Genomic DNA, 18116 nt, shown 5'->3' with positions numbered 1-18116 from the left:
GCTGGGCAGACTTAATTCTGTTAACTGAAGATGCTGAGTGAGAAACCGAACACGTGATCCAAGATGAGGAGGTGTGAAAGAAGAGATGTAACCTTAAACAAGGAGAACTTAATAGATTCCTGTTTCAATTTCTGTGCAGAAATCAAGTACAGACTTACAGGCTTATATTTTCTCTTGTGAAGAAGTTAACTAACAGCAGCTGGGACTTTTGGTTGCCAAATCCTTTTTTAAAAAATAGGCTAAAGTAGAAGGTAAAAATACTAGCATCTTAAAAATATTTTCAAAATACCCAAATATCATTGTGTCCATTTTTGTTTTGACCTCTGTTATTCTGTTCCTATTATATTTCTTTCCAGAATAGCTCCTGTTTGGCAAATGCATAAAGATTACTTGACATTATTGTATTTTTCATTCAAACACCTTTTCTTCAGGTGAACCAAATAGATTATTTAAAACTAAATCCATAAGATAATGGAGATATATTACATTTTTTTGGTTTTGCTTTCTTACATTTGCTTTTGCTCAGCTCAGTGTAACTTTTTTGTTAAATATGCTGTCCTGGGAAACTTTAAGAACCTTTCAGTGTATATTGAAAATTCATGTGCATAAATTAATAGCTGATTATGCTACATAGTAAATTAAGATCAAGTGCTACAAGAACTTTCTCTGTCTGATCAATTGAGAAGACCACACCAAACGACACTAAAATGAAATTAATATATGAGCCTTGATATAATTTGGTCCCTCTTTGGGAAAGATTTATGTCTTTTCAGAGAGAGATTTTGAGGTTCAGTGTTTATGGACAGAGTTATTTTATTTTTGGAAGTTCTGGTATATTCATCTGTGGTATATATAAGTTGTACTGCAGGTTTCTGTTGTCCATATAGATGTAAACACTCATCTTCTATGAATTTTGTATGATCTTAGATACATGAAAGACTATTGCTTTAATTCAGGAGAAATATAGTCCTCAATCTCATCAGTGACTCAAGCCTAAGTGCTGGAACTAAAATGCTCACACTTTCTTAAAAAGAATCTTACGAAAATACTTTAGGTGAATAAAATGAAGAATCAGGATTTTAAAAAAAATCACGAGATCAGCATTTTCAATTTGCCTTATGGAAATAGTTCCTGGTGTTTTGTTTTCCTGATTCACCACTGTGTGAATCATTTGCCTTTAGTTTCCTGACCGTGTCAATAGCTTTTTAGTAACCACACTGGAGAAAATACTGAATGTACTTACCAAGTTGGCACAGGATTCTGTTTCTTTGCTTTCTGCATTTTTCCTCTCCATTTTTTCCAGGTCTGAGTATTTTTCACTCAAATATTGTTTTATACACTTCTGAGTGTGATGCAACTTGGAAATGAAGCCCTGTAGGAATGACAAGTAAAGGTTGCCATGGCCGCTCTGGGGTATCTTGGTTTTTTAACTTGTCTTGTGTTGCTGGGAAGTACTGAGATGCCTTAGATAATCCAGAGATTACCAAAATTAAATGTGGAAGAAAATTTATTTTGGGTTTATGTCGATTAATAATGGGACCTACATTTTAAATGTATCAAACGTTCCTTGAAAAATTGTAACTGTGCTGTGGAGGCTTGTGGGTGCTACTGCAACTAAGCTTAGCAGTGATTTTTCTTCTAGTATCTTCAGGATTTTTTATTATATTTTTATGTTCTGTGTTCAGTTTTTAAGCAGCAGAAGAGGGATTGCAAACCTTCTGTCTGCTGGTTATATCACTGAGTGGAAAAGATTGTGTTTATGTGAAATGCTGCCTGGCTCTCCTTGGTCCACACATAACATCTTATGTGCGTTTTGGAGGGAATTCTCGCTTTCCCCCACTGCTAAGAGTGTAGAGCTAACTCACTGAGTTCCTGTGCGCATGGGATACACGTGGGGTTTACCCTGGTGATATGCCCCATAGGTGCAGAACTGGTGTGTATTACAGCTGTCTGTAGCCTCTAGTGTGGAGAATGTCTCCAAGTCTTTGGGCGCTGTGAGTGTCCAGGCAGCTGTGTCAATATCACATTTTTCTGCCAAAATTCCGTCACAGCTTATGAAGTCCTACTGTGCATTAAGTTCAGCTAAGATCCACCCTGTTTATTTCAGTGTAACTCAAATTCTTCTTTTTCAAAGTTGGAGATGTGCTACTGTTATTTCCCTTTTATGTGTGCGGAGGCATTTCAGTGTAGGTATGTCTAATGGAGCAGAAGCATTAACAGGACTGTTTTTGCACAGGACACATCTGTGTTGTTGTTGAGGAGGATGACACTGACATGGCAGTGTGTGGATTTATTTGTGCTGTTCTGGGTAACAAGTGACAGTGATATAGGAGGCCACATGTGTGAGGGCTGGAACCTTGCAGTGTTCGTGCAGGCTGCCTAGCCATGATCACCTCGTGAAGTTAGCAAGTCTAAGGGCAAGGTGCTTCAACTGGCTGGTGGCAATCCCAGGCATAAGTACAGACTGGGAGAAGAAGTCATTTCACAGCAGCCCTGTGGTGAAGGACTTGAAGTTGTGATGGATGAAAAGCTGGACTCAAGCTGGCAATACCAGAATCAAGCACATCCTGGGCTTCATCCAAAGCAATGTGGCCAGTAGGTCAAGGTAGGTGATTCTGTTCCTTTACTCTGCCCCTGTGAGACTCCACCTGGAACACCGCATACAGCTTAGGATCCTCAGCACAAGAAAGACATGGACCTCTTAAAGTGTGTCCAGAGGAAGGTGATGAAGATGATTGGAAGGATGGAGTACCTCTGCAATAAAGACAGACTGAGAGCTGGGGTTGTTCAGCCTGGAGAAGAGAAAGCTTTCAGTACCTTAAGAGGAAGTTATAAAAAAGGAGGAAGAGGGACTTTTTATATGGGCAGATAGTGACAGGAAAGGAGATAATGATTTTAAACTGAAATAGAGTATCTTTAGATTCGATGTTAGGAAGAATTTCTTTGCCCAGAGGCTGGAACAGGTGGCCCAGAGAATACCTCATTCCTGAAGATGTACAAGGCCAGATTGAATGGTCTGGTGATCAACCTGGTGTGGGGAATGGCAATATGAGTTGAAACTACGTGTTCTTCAAGGTCCCCTTCGGCACTAACAATTCCATGATTCTGCGATGAAGTTTTTGTTGCAAGGATGCTTGCAGTAAATGTCAAGTGGTTTTAGTGCATTTTCCTTTAAATTGAGAGCTGGATCAGTCTTCGCTGTAATTTTTGTTGTGCTGTTCTGAATGCTGTAAGCTGTAGCTCTTTGTTTTGACCAGTAGCTGTAAGTCAGCTGGACAGCACTGGTAAACAATTGACAAAGTTTCTCTTTGTAAGGTATCACCCTGAAAACAGTGACTTGGCGAAGCTGTTGCAGACAACAGCTGCAGGGGGGTAAGCATTTATGACACTGGTGTGCATGCCCTGCAGTAGGTGGTTCTGTGGTCCAGCTGGATCTTCCTTGTTCTTCTGGTTTTAACCATATCATGTTTCTCTGCCCCTCCTGTCCAATTTCATCTACACATGCTGCCAAGCTGGCCCATCTCTGCTCCAGCCCCTGGGGTTCAGTTGGTTGCACAGGCAGTCTGCAGCAAAAGACATAAGAGGCACCAGCTTAAGACAGAGCCAGGAGAAATTTCTGATTGCTAAATGGTCTTCAAGAGTCTTTTAGTGATATCTGGTACTTGATTTTCTTATCACCATTGCATCTTGCTGAAACCATGAGTTGGGTGTCATTGGAGGACCTTCTTCTTTGAAGGTTATTAGGGTGTATGGCCTTTCACTGTGTGTGCAGGGAGTGCAATCAGAGGTTTTTCTGTCAGCCTTCAAACCAGCTTGACCCTTTCTAGCTGTGTAAAGGCTGCAGTCTGGAAAACCTGGAAAAAAGCCACAACTGTATTACATGATCTTGTATCTGGCTTGTGTGGGCAACCTTCATCCTTCTGCCTGTACGGAAGAGCTGCTCAGGTACTTAATTGTTTGCTCTCGGACAGATTTCTGTGGTTCAGAGAAAATTTCTTTTTGGGCTCCTGTCATCAGCATCCCTAAAGACTACTGATAGCTAGTGTGGTTGGGAGCCTGCTGGGAGAAGAGTCACAGCCTATGGCCTATTGCTGTTACATCGTTGGTGGCAAAAACTGTGTCCCTCCAGGCTCCCTGGGCAGCTTCACATTGATAGTGGGAGGCCCCTGAAGGACCTCTTTGTCTTAGAATTGTCAGGAGATGAGTTGCTGAACTCTCTCCCCTGATGTAGCCCTCTTGGAGATTTTTTGTTTCCATCAGTGGACCAGCACCTTGTCCTATGGCACTGTCCTACCTTTGGCCTAATCTTAAAGAAAAGAGAAGGTGTTAGTGCTTTCTGGATGTGAATGCAAGTTTGAGACTAGCCATCTTCCATCTCTCTGAAGAAGAAAATACTCTTAATATTGGGGACCTGTTCAGTAACTAAAACTGCATGCCTCTGAAACTCTGTGTTCATCCTAACTTCACTGGTGGTGAGTCTGATCCAGCTGTCTTTTAAGAGGGAAAAAAGTCTATGCAGAACTCATCTTTCTCATAAAATTTCACAGAACAGTATCACAGAATAGTTTGGGCTGGAAGTGCTCTTAAGGATTGTCTAGCCCAACACCCCACTCCCACACATCCCACACAATAAGCAGGGATTTTCTCAACTAGATCAGGTTGCTCAAAGCCCTCTTCAACCTGACCTTGAATGTTTCCAGAGATGAGGCATCTACCAGCTCTCTGGACAAGCTGTGCCAGTGTTTCACCACCTGTATCATACCAAATTTCTTCCTTACCCCCAGTTCAAATCTACCCTCTTCTAGTTTAAAAGTATTACCTTTTGTCCTATTGCAATGGGCCCTGCTATCTTTCTTATATGTCCCATTTAAGTATTAAAAAGTGGCACTAAGGGTCTCATTGGAGCCTTCACTTTCCAGGCTGAACAATCCCAAGCATCTCAGCCTCTCATAGGAGAGGTGCTCCAGCCATGTGATATTTTTTGTGACCCTTCTTTCAGACCCGTTCAAATGTATCCATTCTTTCCTGTGCTCAAGATCTCAGGGATGGATGCAGTGTTCCAGGCAGGGCCTCATGAGAGCAGACCAAAAGTTAAGAATCACCTCCTTTCTCAGTTTTTTGTCCACTGACATTCCCAAGTGCTTCTCAGCAGTGCTGCTTTCTTTCTGTTCACACCTCAGCCCATATTCACTTGGCCATACTGTACAGACTGGAAAGAGAGTGGACTGCAGCATCCTAACTGGAGTGGATAGACCCTCTTCTGTGTATAGACATAGCTGGTAGGGTGTCTAGATTTTCTGATGGTTGTGGAGTTAGAAAAGCCTCTTGGCCAAACGGAGATAGCTGCTTTTGCTACTGTGGTACAACTTCTCTGTGCAGTTTTCTCCTTGAAATGCGAAGCCTTGGTGGGACTGAGCACACAGTGTAGGTGCCTTTGTCTCCAGCTGTTGGTGTTCTGGATTTTCGTGCTTAGCAGTATCTAAGAAACCTGCTCTGGCTAAAGTCAGGAGATGGGAAGATGGAGAGAGTTCTGTTTTGGCAAGTGGGGTTCCTTTAGTTCATTTGTCAGTACTCGTTTTACGGTACCAGGAGGTTGGAGAAGCAAGATGCAGTGTTGTAGGCTTCAGGGATGAGAGAGTGAGAAGGGCCTATGTAGCCTTCTGTAGGTGTTTTGTGAGGCTAGTACAATACAAGCAAACCTACTATAACCAAATGATTGACATTTCAAGTATATCACCAAACTTATCTGACTGTTTTCTTAATAAGTAGCTTGTCTTATTTTCACTTGTCTTGTTACTTTGTTATTTTCTACCAGCATATTTGAAATACAAATGAATAGGAATTCAGATGTGTTGCCTTGAAATTATAGAGGTCAGATGCTACAAAAGCATTTCTTTGCAGTATCTGTTCCTATAAAGAGAAGGTGGTCTCATGCAGATAATTCTGGGAATATAAAGTGCAAGGCAGTTCACATAGTGTGGAGGCAAACTGCATTTTTATCAAACAGGGTATATACTGGTATCTCCATTTAAAGCAGAAGCAAATATGACTGGTTAGTTGACAAGACCAGAGAATCCCAGAGAGAGAAAAGAGCTGTCAAATACAAGTGAACTATAAGGATACTCAGCAGGTCTCTGAAAAACCTTAACAAGGTTTTCATTTCTTTTGGATTTTCTGAAGAAGAGGATTTACAGTGTAGTGTCAAGCACACTGTAAGCAAAGCCTGAAGTTTCTCACCACAGTGAGAAAGAAACGGAAAGGAGAGTCTTTTTAATATTCAACTTCTTAAAGATTTCAGAGATTTTTCCATTCCTCTCTCACCATAGTTTGAAATGTTTTGGGAAGACCAAAGCTTCAATGACAGCTTTCCTGGTGACATTTAGCAAGCATTGCACAACAGAACTCTAAGCCTAAACTAGGCTGTGTTTTTGTCTGAGAGAGCACACCATTATTGCATACAGGTCTTTGCATGTTTCTGCTGAATTGGGAAATAAGCTGGTGAAGTCCATGTGCTGCATCCAGCATTCCTTTCAGTGAATAGTCACAGTATTCAGACTGGCCTGTGGTCACAGTTGTAAATGAAAAGCTAAATGCGTCTATGTTGGCAAGCTGCTACAATGGAAAAGTAGCTCAAAGCTGTGTAACAAATGTAAAAATTGAGTCCCACAAACTTCCAGTAAAATGAAAGTGTTGCTTTTAAGTTACTCCTGAAAATACTGACTGCTCCACCAGCTTGAATGATCCTGTCTGGATAAGCAGTCTGGTGTTTTTGATATAATTTAAGAACACTGTGATAGAAAAAAATAAAAATATTTTTCTCCAATCTGTGACTAATTAGCCCGTGGGCATTTTCTGAAAGCTATTGTCTTTTAACTGTCAATGGATCTCTTCAGTGAACGCAAAGGCAGTCCTGATGAACAAAATAAGCCTGCTTGCACACCAAGGACAACTTCAGAAGGGAGTGATAAAACCCCTGAAGGAGAGAGGTGGATTAAACCTGTATTTTGGCTTCTGTTAAGTCAGGCACATGCTATGGAAGAGCAGGTAGAGCAGAGGAAATAACCTACTTAGTTTTGACCAAAATAAAACTTTGTTTTGAAAGAGTTAGATTGACTGAGGCTGAATTGTCTTGGTGCTGATATGCCCTTTAAGTCCCACTGATTCATTGTTTGGAAAGTAGAGACTGTTATTGTTGTCTTGCATAACAGCTTTGAAGCTTCGGTTACTCCCTGGCTTCGCTAGATTTCTTGTTTGTTTTCCTCTGTCCATCTGCAGGCAGTTGTCCTTCCTCCTTCCGTCTTTTAAGCATGCTGCAGTAGCTGTGCCTCCTGCAGTGGCCATCTTTGCCTTGGTGTGCGTGGGGCACTTTTATTAACTAATTGGGGCAAGCTGATTCTTCCATGTTCAGCACTTCTGTACCCATCTTCCTTCCCCAAGCAGTCATCAACAGCTTCTTTGCATAAGCCAGTGCTGCAATTTCATGACTATGCATCCTGGCAGAACCAAAGTGGAAGTTGTGGCATCTCTGTGAATCATGGCAAACAAATTGGGAATTTTGAAAGCCCTTCCAGGTCCTGGAGTAAAGCGGTTTGGTTTGCAGACCCACCAGAAAGCAGAGAGCTCTGCTGTGTTTCAGGGCAACCCTGGGGATATTGGCTGGACTGAACAAGTATTTACATCTCTTTCCTGAATAAGAGGGACAGTAAAAGAACATCTTGTTTTCTCATATTCTAGCAGTGATTGACAGTGCCCTTAAAAAAGCTGTTTTTTCAGTTGGTGAGCACTATCTTATTTTGTTTGTGGGTTTTTTTTTTCAGTGAGGGGAGGGGTGAGAATAACTACTTTAAAGGCTCTAGTGTACGCAAATTCAAATACTTTCTCTTATTCTGGATGGTTGAATGCCTTATATAAGTTGGTGACTTATGGAACAAAGATTCGTAATAATTGCGTCTGTTTATGAGTAATATTTATATTGCTAGAAGTACTGATGGCTGTCTGTACAAAGCACTAAACTTTACAGAAAGCCGGGTAATGTTTTACCCTTAATTCATTATTTCATTTTGATAAAAACAAGATGAATGCTACATGGTCAAATTTATAATCTGGTATATTGACTTGAAGTTAGAAATCTTTGAGTTTGGTAAATTGTTATGCTTTAGCAAACTGAAAGTAGTCGTGCTGATTTACAGCACATGAGAATCTGACCCTAGCTCTACAGACTGTATAGTCATATGTAGCTGTAGTGCACTCTTAGCAGTAATGCTCTCTTTACTGGAGCTACTGAAAATGAAAATTACTGGAAGTATTGAAAATAAATTCAATAGTCTCTGCTGGAATGAATTACCCCTCTGGAGTAAATGGTAAGAGCCATTATTCTCTCTGTAGTACCTGTTGCATTTGAAACATAGCCATGCTTGCTGTGAAGGCACAAGGCTTGAAACTGCCCTGCACATCCTTCTGCTCTGAGGAAACTGCTCCCAAACGTCATTTGTTGCAGAGGTTGCTGCTCTGTTGCACCAGGCGAGTGGTAAGGTAAAAGATGCCTATGCTGTCACCTTTCCAAGAGGTCCACTGAATCCATTTTCTGGGAAACAAAAACTAAATCCTACCCTTGGTGCTTGTCACCCTGGAGTTTGCAGTCATGACACTGTTGGCTCTTGGAACCACCTGCTATCAATGCAGGCTCTGGCCAAAGCCACCACAAGGTACGTGTCCTTTTGCCACCTGTGGGGAGCTAGGCTTCTCATGTACACCTTCTGGACTTCTTGTGTACCCTTTTGTGGCAATCAGAGCTTGGGTCGGTCAGTTGTGGCTTGCTGCAGTTTCATGACAGCTAAGTCTGGAAATATGTGGTGGGAAGTGTTAAGGGGCATAGATCTTTCTTTTCAGAGAATTATCATTCTTTGGTAGAAAACGTTGCTTCTTACAGCTGCTGGGACTTGTTCAGATGAAAAAAGAAGGATGTGACTGAAGATGAGTTTCATTAGATATGTGAAATACAATAAAGGGCTGAAGATTGTCATATGGAAAGGGACTACAGACATTCTTGGGATGTGGAAGTTTACTTGTGAGTACAGAGACACACTTCACTGTAGGAGTTAAGTTACACTTTAGATACGTAATGAGGACTTTGTCTATGTTTTTTCAACTTTTTTTGTTAAAAATAACCTTTTTAAGATGAGGTATTTAGATAATCTATAACACTTCTAGACACCTGTTGTTGAAAAAACCCAAATTGTTCAATATTTCACCTGGTAGAAACTTCATTTTATTTCATCCTGTAAAATTTTCATGTGCTTAGGAAGATATAAACAACATTCCCCTGGCCACCCAAATCTAGTGCCAGAGCCAGCTGGTAACCATAACCACAGCCTTTTCTTAGCCTTGCTTTTCTGAGCATCTTAGTAGAAGACACATATAAACAAAGATATTGTGTACGGAAGGTTCCCACTGGAACTGAAAGTTGGCATTCACAGTGTGTGAAATGCTAAAATAAAAACACACTGACTGTGTGCGTGGGTCTGGGTGTCAGATAAAAGCAATAGAGGAAAGCAAGGAACTCAGTCAAGGCTGCACATGGATTTGTGGCATTGCGGGGGATTGTGCTTCCCAGCTCTTCCATTAACAGTCCACAACCTCCTCTACAAAGGCCAGTGGTGAGATGAGAGCTCACGCTGACACCAGCTGCTGAGGATTACAGAAGTATATTTCAGTCTCATTTTATTGCTTGGGGTGGTTGAATGTAAAGTGATGGTTCTGAAGGGGAGGAAAAGTTCTCTCACAAGCTGCTGAGTCTTTAGTCAGCTTTTACAGATAGGCAGGAAAGGGTCTTAGAGTTGTAATGGTGCATTCAGGGAAATGTGTGCCCCTTGTGTAATTGTCAAAGAAAGGCAACTTGAATGCTAGACGTTGTTAGGAGAAGACTGGGGAGGAGTGGCAGAAAAGCCACCTCTGTGCCACAGCATAAAGTCAGCTTGCTGGTTCTCTCTGTGCAATGGCTGAGCTGCTGCTGAGTCTGTAGGTGTCTGATGCAGCGTTAGATCCTGAACGTGACATTTTCCTTTCTCTACTTTATTTTAGTCCCCTTGTAATTCTTTCATGTAATCTATGTACATTTATAGGGCTTTTTGTAGAGGACTGTAGAGATTTTCCATTTATGTAATACTCCTACATATATCAGGCCATTTGTTCTAGTAAACTGTCCAAGACAGGGACTTCTTCCAAGTCTTACATTTAACAAGATGCCTCAGAGAATTACTGCACTTAATTTAGTTGTATTTATATCCACATTAATAAGCTGTGTATGTTCTTTAATGCATTGCACTTAAATTTTCCAGAAACGAAAAATTTATTGTAAAAATAAAAAGAAAAAATTTATCCTCCCTGGAGAGCAATTTGATAATTCTACTTATTAAAATGTTTAGCAAATGCAAAGTTAGACTTCAGTGTTAAAGATAAAAGAAAAAAATAAGACCTAACATGTTAAAATACAAATATACAAATAAATTTCTGTTTAAGAACCACCAGAGCTGAATTATGGTGAGTATTTTCCCAAAGAGAAAACAAAAGTAATTTTCAACACCACCTAGACTTTTCTTCAGGACTGAGTAGTCTCTTCAAAAGGGGGAGAAGTTTATGTGTTATATTTGATATTTCATGAGCAATTCTCACCCAGAATTCTCACCATTTGCACAGGACACCAATATATAGATAGAGTCCCTACAGGGCATAATTCACTGTTTCCTTCTTCCTAGTTTTGGATTCTGGTTTGAAGTCTGTCTTGAGAACAGAGAGAAAAATGCTTATGTGGAAAAAGTGTGACATATTGGAGGGTATAAATAGCCATCCTTTTTCTAAGAAGTGTTACACAGTTCATGAGTTACTGTGATTCCCAGCTTTTATGTCCTGCCTTGCTGGAGAGAGATGTTTTCTGTTTCTTTTCAAGTGTGCTTTGGAAAGGTGCTGGCTGTACCTTCCATGAGTTGCCATATGTACACATGGCCTTTATTAAAACACCAAGTCAAACAGAATGTGGTAGGAAACGTGACCCAGGAAATGATTGCTTATGGGCAGAGCCTGCTGTAAAGCCAGATCTTGTGCTCCATGTGGACAGGCAGCAGCATTGTGATGCCCAATGTCCAGATGGCTTCTTGCTGAGCATTGGCAAAACCTAATTTTTCACAAGAAGGAAGTAATTTTTAATTGAATAGCAGAAGGCCTCAAGGTAAACTTATCAAATATGGTTGGTGCAGTATGCTTGACCAGATGCTTGGAGAGACCTCTATAAAGCCCCCTAAACCTTTAAGTAAATGTTTTGTACTGTGTCTGAAAGCTGCAATTGAATGGCTTTCTTTTGACTTAGACATCCCATAAATGTGTCTGCTTGTAGTTAGCTCATCACCTAGTTTGTATGGATCAAGAAATCTTCATCCTTTCAAAGATTCACCTGTCCTCTTCCTTTAAATGCTGTTTCCTCAGAATTCTGCATTTCATCTACTGAAACTTCACACAGAGTGTCTTCTGGCTTGTTTTTCCTAATGAAAGGTCACCCCTTAAAACCCACAAAACCTCTCCTAGCTGTCAGAACTTAAGACCTAATTAAGCCTCTCTGGGACTATTGATACGAATGTAGGATTCTGCCACCTCCCCTCCCCACCCCCTAATATTGTTAATGCTTCTGTTTGCTGCCATTTTGGGTTTTCTTCTTTCTGTGTGGAATGTGCAAAATATAAACAAATTGATGACTTGTAGGAGTAATTTCACCCCCTGAGGAATGTGACAAGCGGAGGAGGAGTTGTGTGAGTAGCTCCTGAAAAACATGTGAAAATCTTTCACTGAGAATGTTACCTTCTATGTTTGGGCACTGTTTATCTCCTGCTGTTTGTCTCCTGATATTTCTTAATTTGATTATTTGCAAATGCTTCAATTTTCTGGCTGACATTTTAGGAAGCTAATTCTTTTCTGTGTTGTCTTCTTCTGTATGCATTCAAACAATTAAAACCTTTATGCACCTTCCTATTTTGCTCCTTGTCTGAAACATTCCTTCACTGTTTGGTTTTACTGATTCTCTGAAGTTGCTGACTTAGTATGCTTTTCCATGTCATGAGATATTTCCTTATCTGAGCCATATGTTACTGTCTTTATACAGGACCATGTTTTGCTGGATTTGTCGGTGCAAAGATAAAATTGTGGTACTGATTGGCTTGGGGTGTGGTATGTGTACTGACTTGGGTTGTCTAAGTAAGTAGAGAACACCTCTCAAAGTCCATGGGAGGAACATCTTTTCCATGAGCTGGTTGTCTGAATTCCCTAGGGTATTTGGGTAGGGCTCAGTTGACTTGTGCATTGAGTTTGTGTGCACTTAAATCTAATAGCCACTTAGAGAGGGTAGTCGGGCAGACTTCAGTTGCCTGCTGCATCTTGCAGATCAGAAAATTCCTGTGATCAATCTGCACCACCATGCTCTCTGCTTTCCTTTCTAGCCAACCTGCTTCTGAACTAGAAAAATGAGGTAAAACTGTGTCATTACTCTGAATTTCATTAGTCACTGCTGATTCCTCTTTGACTAGCTTTCACCTTTTTATTAAATTCTTGACACTCGCTTGTTTATATTTGAAGCTTCATACTCTGCTTTTCATGGGTCAGAGCCATGAGAGCCTTTGTCACAACACTTCTGCCTTCAGAGGTAATTTCCCCTCACCTAACCAGGTCAGATAAACTTTGGGCACCACTCTGAGACAGTGACAAGATTACCTAAACAAGTGGCTGTGGCAGATGTCTTCAGAGTATGAGTGACAAATTTCAGACTATAGGTGGGCATGGGCAGGTGGCCTTTGACCCTTTTCTCCTGTAGCTTCTACAGACCTGCTCTCACCACAAGCAGGTGACCTTCCTAAGAGCATCAGTAGAAATACTGCTGACACCTAAGGAAGGAGCAAGTTTAATTATGTTATCGTTATATGACCTCTATGTCCATGTTGAGAAAACACATATCAGCAATGAGGATGCACCAGTTCTCTGTATAGACTCATACTTGTTTTCTGGAGCAGGAGATATGTCTCTCCTCTGCCTGGATGATGACTTTGGTTTCCTCTGCACTGGTAGGCTGTGTGCTCCTCCCCACCATAGAGATCACTTCCAAATCTGTTAAGCAACTGCATTTGCAGCTGCAAGAATCCGCTTCATCATCCTTTCTTTGACTGTTTCTTTCCCTGATCTGCCTTATTTTGTTGGAAACAGCCATAAACCTTAGAGATGCACGTAACACTTCATAGCACCCAGCAGAAGATTTGGTTCTGTTCCTTCCCACTTTATTTCATCAGTGCAGTAACCATTCTTGGTTCAACCATGAATGATGAATAACACGTTTGAACACAGTAGTGACTTGCAGTGCTTCTTTTTCTGGCTTGTAGATTAATGAAAAAAAAAGTGCTTACTGCTCATATTAAGATGGGTGCCAAAAGGAAAGGTGTCATCCTTTTTGTGCTACTAGAAGGAAAATTTACTTAATGTGGGCTAGCAATAAGCTGTTTAGAGAAGTGGACCTGGATTTTAATGCTTCAGTTGGCCTGGAAGGAGAAGTGTGCAATTAAAAGTCAATGAGCTGGAGAAAGCGGAGGAAAGGAAATGGACTGCTTTTGGTGGCACTAGCGCATACAGCCAGTGGCAACAGTGGACTGCAAATGGGAAATTTGAAGCACCTGGGGTGTTGTCAGATACTTGGGAAAGCAACAGTTGCTGCTGGCAAGTGGTCTTCTCCCCTGGCACTGGGAGGGGTCTGAGCTTCCACTGAAGAGGTTGGGAGCCGAGCGCCTGCACAAGGCTTCACGCTTGAACTGGTGGAGATTAATTCTGAAAGAAAGAGGACTCTAAATCCATAGCTGCATGGCTTATTAGTTTCTAATTAATCAGAGGTGGTGAGAATGAAATGAAGAATTCCTTATTTTCTTCACATAGCTTAATGTAATGCAAATTCATGGGAAGAAGCTGTGAAAAATATCCCCTCCATGAGAAATGATCTTTTAAAACATTGTCATGCTTGAAAGCATGCTTTGTGGAGCTTGGATGAAATTATAAACCTGTAATAAAAGAAATAGTTAGTTACTCTTGACTTTCAAAGCCCCTATAATTGGCAACCTTCATCTACTATTATCATTTTGTAACAATACTTTGTTTTCTCACATTTATGTCACATGCACTAGCTTGTAGAATAATTTACTTGCAAACATGTCCTTTTGCTTTGGCTACATCAAAGAGCTGTTTTGAACTGTTTAAAACTTTTTTTTAAATTTAAGAACACATTTTGATGCTCATGGAGAGAGAGAGTGTGGGAGGACATGACTTGTGTCAGGCTTGTACTGTTCTGGGATAAGCTGTCCTTCCTTTTCATTGCCAGCATCTTAGTAGCAAAACAACTTGGAGTGCATGTACTGCTCAGGGTGTGACAGTTGTGTATGTTCTCAAACCTAGGGGATAGCAAATGTGTTTAAAAAGATGTATTCCTAATTGTATTTGACTCCATTTTTGGTTTTGTTTGATTGTGTTTCTTAAAGCCCCTTGCTTCTGAAGAGTTGCTCATGGTTCTTATTTTATTTCCACAGTTTGCAACTTCATGTCTCACGAAAAGTGCCTCAAGAATGTCAAGATACCATGCTCATGTATTGCTCCCAGCCTTGTAAGGGTGAGTAAAGAAACTGGCTTGTCTCCTTCTTGGGGTAATACCACACATTTATCAGTAATGAACATGGTGCTGTATTAGCAGTGGGTTGTTTTCATATCATAATGCAAAAATTGTATTAGTCATCACTGAAGCTTTTATAGCTGCTCACAGGCAAAGCTACACTTCCTTTGAGAAGTCTGCTATGAGCAACTGTAGATACTCTGCCTTTGAAGATCAGTTATTTGCATTCTTTAAATGTTACTAGATGTTCTTACTGTGTGTCATTACCTGGAAGTTTCGCAATAAAGTACTTGCTTTCAGATGGCTTGTGACCTTCTCCCACAAGACCTTATGTGTAAGAGATTGATTCAAAGGGTGTGGAACATGAATCAATCTTACAGAATATAATAGGATGCGACTAAGGTACTAAGAAGCTAAACTGAAGAGAAAACGAAGTGTGTTATCCACTTGGGAAAGGATGACAGAAGAGGAATGGAAGGGGAGAGGGACATGAGAAATTTACTAGAGAAGTAGTAAAACACTACAAATACCTTAAGGTATTACCTTACCTTTGTATTTGTAGTGTTTTACTACTTCTCTAGTAATACCACAGCCAGAAGTTGAATGAGACATGGCTGTAAAATCAGTCATGTTCATTACAGACCTTGCTGACCCAAAGCACGTTTTTGGGAATCCATTATGTAGACCTGTGAAGGTAGCTGATTCCTTTCTTTGTGTCATAAAACATTTTACCAGCTCCTTTTTGTTGTGGAAGCCTGTGTAGGGGATGAGATGTGGAAGTTTGAAAACAATATGCAATTTGAGTTACAGGGATTGGATGAAGAGAAATTATCCATTTGTTTTTCTTGAATATGCTTTGTCTAGGTGATAAAGCTGCTAGGCTGTGCCAACGCAAAGCTTTGCTTTTTCTCTTCGTTTACTTTTCCTCTTTCCTTACATACCTTTCATCTTGAGAGGTGTCAGAAAGGTGTCTGATACATAGAAATTTGCCAGTGAAACAGTAAGAAATACTGCTGTCTTAGAACCCATGGTAAAGGGACATGTAGGTAGTGAGAAGTGCTTTTACTAAGAATTAGCATTGTCTGCTGTTTCAGTATGTTGACAATCAGTCATTGTAGCAAAAAGAATAGTGAATCAGATGGTATAGGTATATACAAGGGTCTTTGGGAGGATGGCAAAAATCCAACTGGAAAATAGTAATTTAATTCAGAGTGTGGGCATTGTAAACATTTATGACTGTTTCTTTTGTGGATTTGCTCTAAATTTAATTTATTGTTCAAAATAGTATTTGTTCCTTTGCTTTCATATGGTAAAAGTCCTCAATTTAAACTTAATGTTCCCATTTGCATCAGTTGTAGACGTCAGTGTAATTTTTTTCTCTCTTGTCAGTCCTTGTAATCTATCTGCCCCAAAATGTTTATCTTGTGATTGATCTGTAAACAATAAACACAAATTGTACTGCACAGCGAGGATAGTTATTTGGTGCAAACAGTCTTTAAAACTGTTTGCAGTTCAGCATTGTTGTGTTTAGCTCTAAGAGTCTTCTGTGTTTTATGTCTTGAGCTGTAATGATTTTATTTTGAAAACTCTGGATTGTACTGTTCGTTCTGGACAGTCATGTCCCCCTTGACGTGGTCATCCAAGTTGCATTAATCCTGATCAGCTGTACAAGTGAAGGCTGCCATATGGGAGACGTTGTTTTGCATGCAGGCTCTGTCAAAGCAAATACCAGACTTGGCATTTGCGTAAAAAATATAACGGAGCGAAAAACAAATGACAGCCATTTATACAATTTGTGCGAAGTTTATTTTCTTAATCTCTCCTTTCAGATTATTTATTTATTAAAAGGTCTGACGTAGGAGGGAACACTGGTGGGATTTTTTTCTGGTAGTCCTTTCAGCTATGTCAATATTCACTGTATTATAGAAATGAGACTTTTTTTTTTTACTTGCCTGGATTTCATCTAGAGAAAATGGCAATTGTTAAAAGTCATCAGAATGTGTGTCATTTGATACTAAGTCACCCATCAGAGAATAATTTTTCAGTAGATGTTTGGTGGAAACTTTTATTCCTGACAGGAGGGTTTCCTACCCAGGGTCAAGTAAAGGCCCACAGAGTCACAAGCATGCCACAACTGCATCCAGTCTCAGATCATTCTTAAGGCTGACCTATGAATTTTTTTTCTCAATTGTAAATCATTGTCATCTGCATTTAGTATTCCAGAGTGGATACAGATCATGATGTTTCTAAACAAGCCTTTGTGGATCAGTCTTCTGAAAAGTTTGCAGGGCATATGATTTGTTCCAATGGTAAGGTCTCAGCAACTGTTCAAAATTCAACTCTCTTTTTCCTACATTCCCATAAGTATTTACCTACTTTACAGTACACATGTTAAAAAACAAAGGGGAGAAAGGGAGGACAAAAAAAAAATCCATGCCCAAACACCAACACAAAGCAAAATAACAGTAAAAACAAAATGGTTTTGGGGGTGAAATGTGAAGTTTTGTCTTCCCTTATTAGGTTGGAATTGAAGCTGTATTACAGCTTCTTAGAAGTGTAATACTTAGTGTTACACTTAGTGCTTCTTAGTGTTCTTGGAAAACTAAATTGAAATGAGACCACATGAAGAATGGTTTAGTGATGTTCAGCATTTGCTATGCTTATTTTCCCTTGTTGGTGTGTTGTTGCATTGCTCTAATGGGTTCTAAACATTTCCATTTTAAGAAGGTTTTGAAGTCTGCTCACGAGACTTTGTTGTGTGCTGTTATTCTTAAAGCCAGGTTGTCTAGAATGGAAAAATGCTAGTCTAGGTTATCAGATTCTGAATCTTTGTGTGCTAAAAATAAAACTTTCCTTTGTAAGGAAAGTTTCTGCATTAATGGGCTGGGGTAAGGAATGGGAAGGCTGTGGTGCTTGCAGGGGTCTCTACTCTTGTAATTGTCTGCTGACCTGAGTTTCTCCCTCTGGATGCTGGGTTCAGCTGTGTGCAGCGTGGTTATTTGGGTCAGTAACAATGTCTGAAAGTAGAAGATCTTTCTGAGGGGCCCATAGCAATGGGGTGAGGGGTAATAGTTTTAAACTAAAAGGGGATGCATTCTGACTTTCTGACTAGACTTACAGAAAACATTTTTACAATAATGGTGGTGAAATACTGTCACATGTTGCTCCGAGAGGTGGTAGGTGCCCCATTCCTGGATGCCTTCAGGACCAGGTTGGACAGGGCTCTGAGCAACCTGATCTAGTCAAAGATGTCCCTGCTACTGCATGGAAATTTGGACTAGTGAGCTTTAAAGGTTCCCTTCCAACCCAAGCCGTTCTGTGACTGTGGTTTTACCTGGGCCCTTGCTGGGTAGCCCCTTTCCATCAAGAAAGTCTCTCTCCAGCACTTGACCCATGCTTGTGTTGTTTCAGCAAGGCAGCTGCTTGGAGACAGTTA

The 18116-nt window shown here is 40.4% G+C and overlaps 1 protein-coding gene across 2 annotated transcripts in view; it reads left to right on the top strand.

Moving 5' to 3' along the window:
* Nucleotides 1-18116, top strand: part of DGKQ (diacylglycerol kinase theta) — an 89237-nt gene that overhangs the window by 8876 nt on the left and 62245 nt on the right. For both annotated transcript variants that reach the window (XR_013180180.1, XM_054652814.2), the window contains exon 2: nucleotides 14601-14680. Coding sequence is in view for 1 of the 2 variants with exons in the window: in XM_054652814.2 (XP_054508789.2) it covers nucleotides 14601-14680 (80 nt within the window). In the remaining variant the exon portion in view is untranslated. The remainder of the gene's footprint in view (nucleotides 1-14600; nucleotides 14681-18116) is intronic.

This window comes from Agelaius phoeniceus, chromosome Z (genome assembly GCF_051311805.1).
Source record: "Agelaius phoeniceus isolate bAgePho1 chromosome Z, bAgePho1.hap1, whole genome shotgun sequence".
Classification (NCBI taxonomy): domain Eukaryota; kingdom Metazoa; phylum Chordata; class Aves; order Passeriformes; family Icteridae; genus Agelaius; species Agelaius phoeniceus.
Note: the sequence above shows the minus strand (reverse complement) of the source record. Positions and strands in the feature narration are given on the sequence as shown.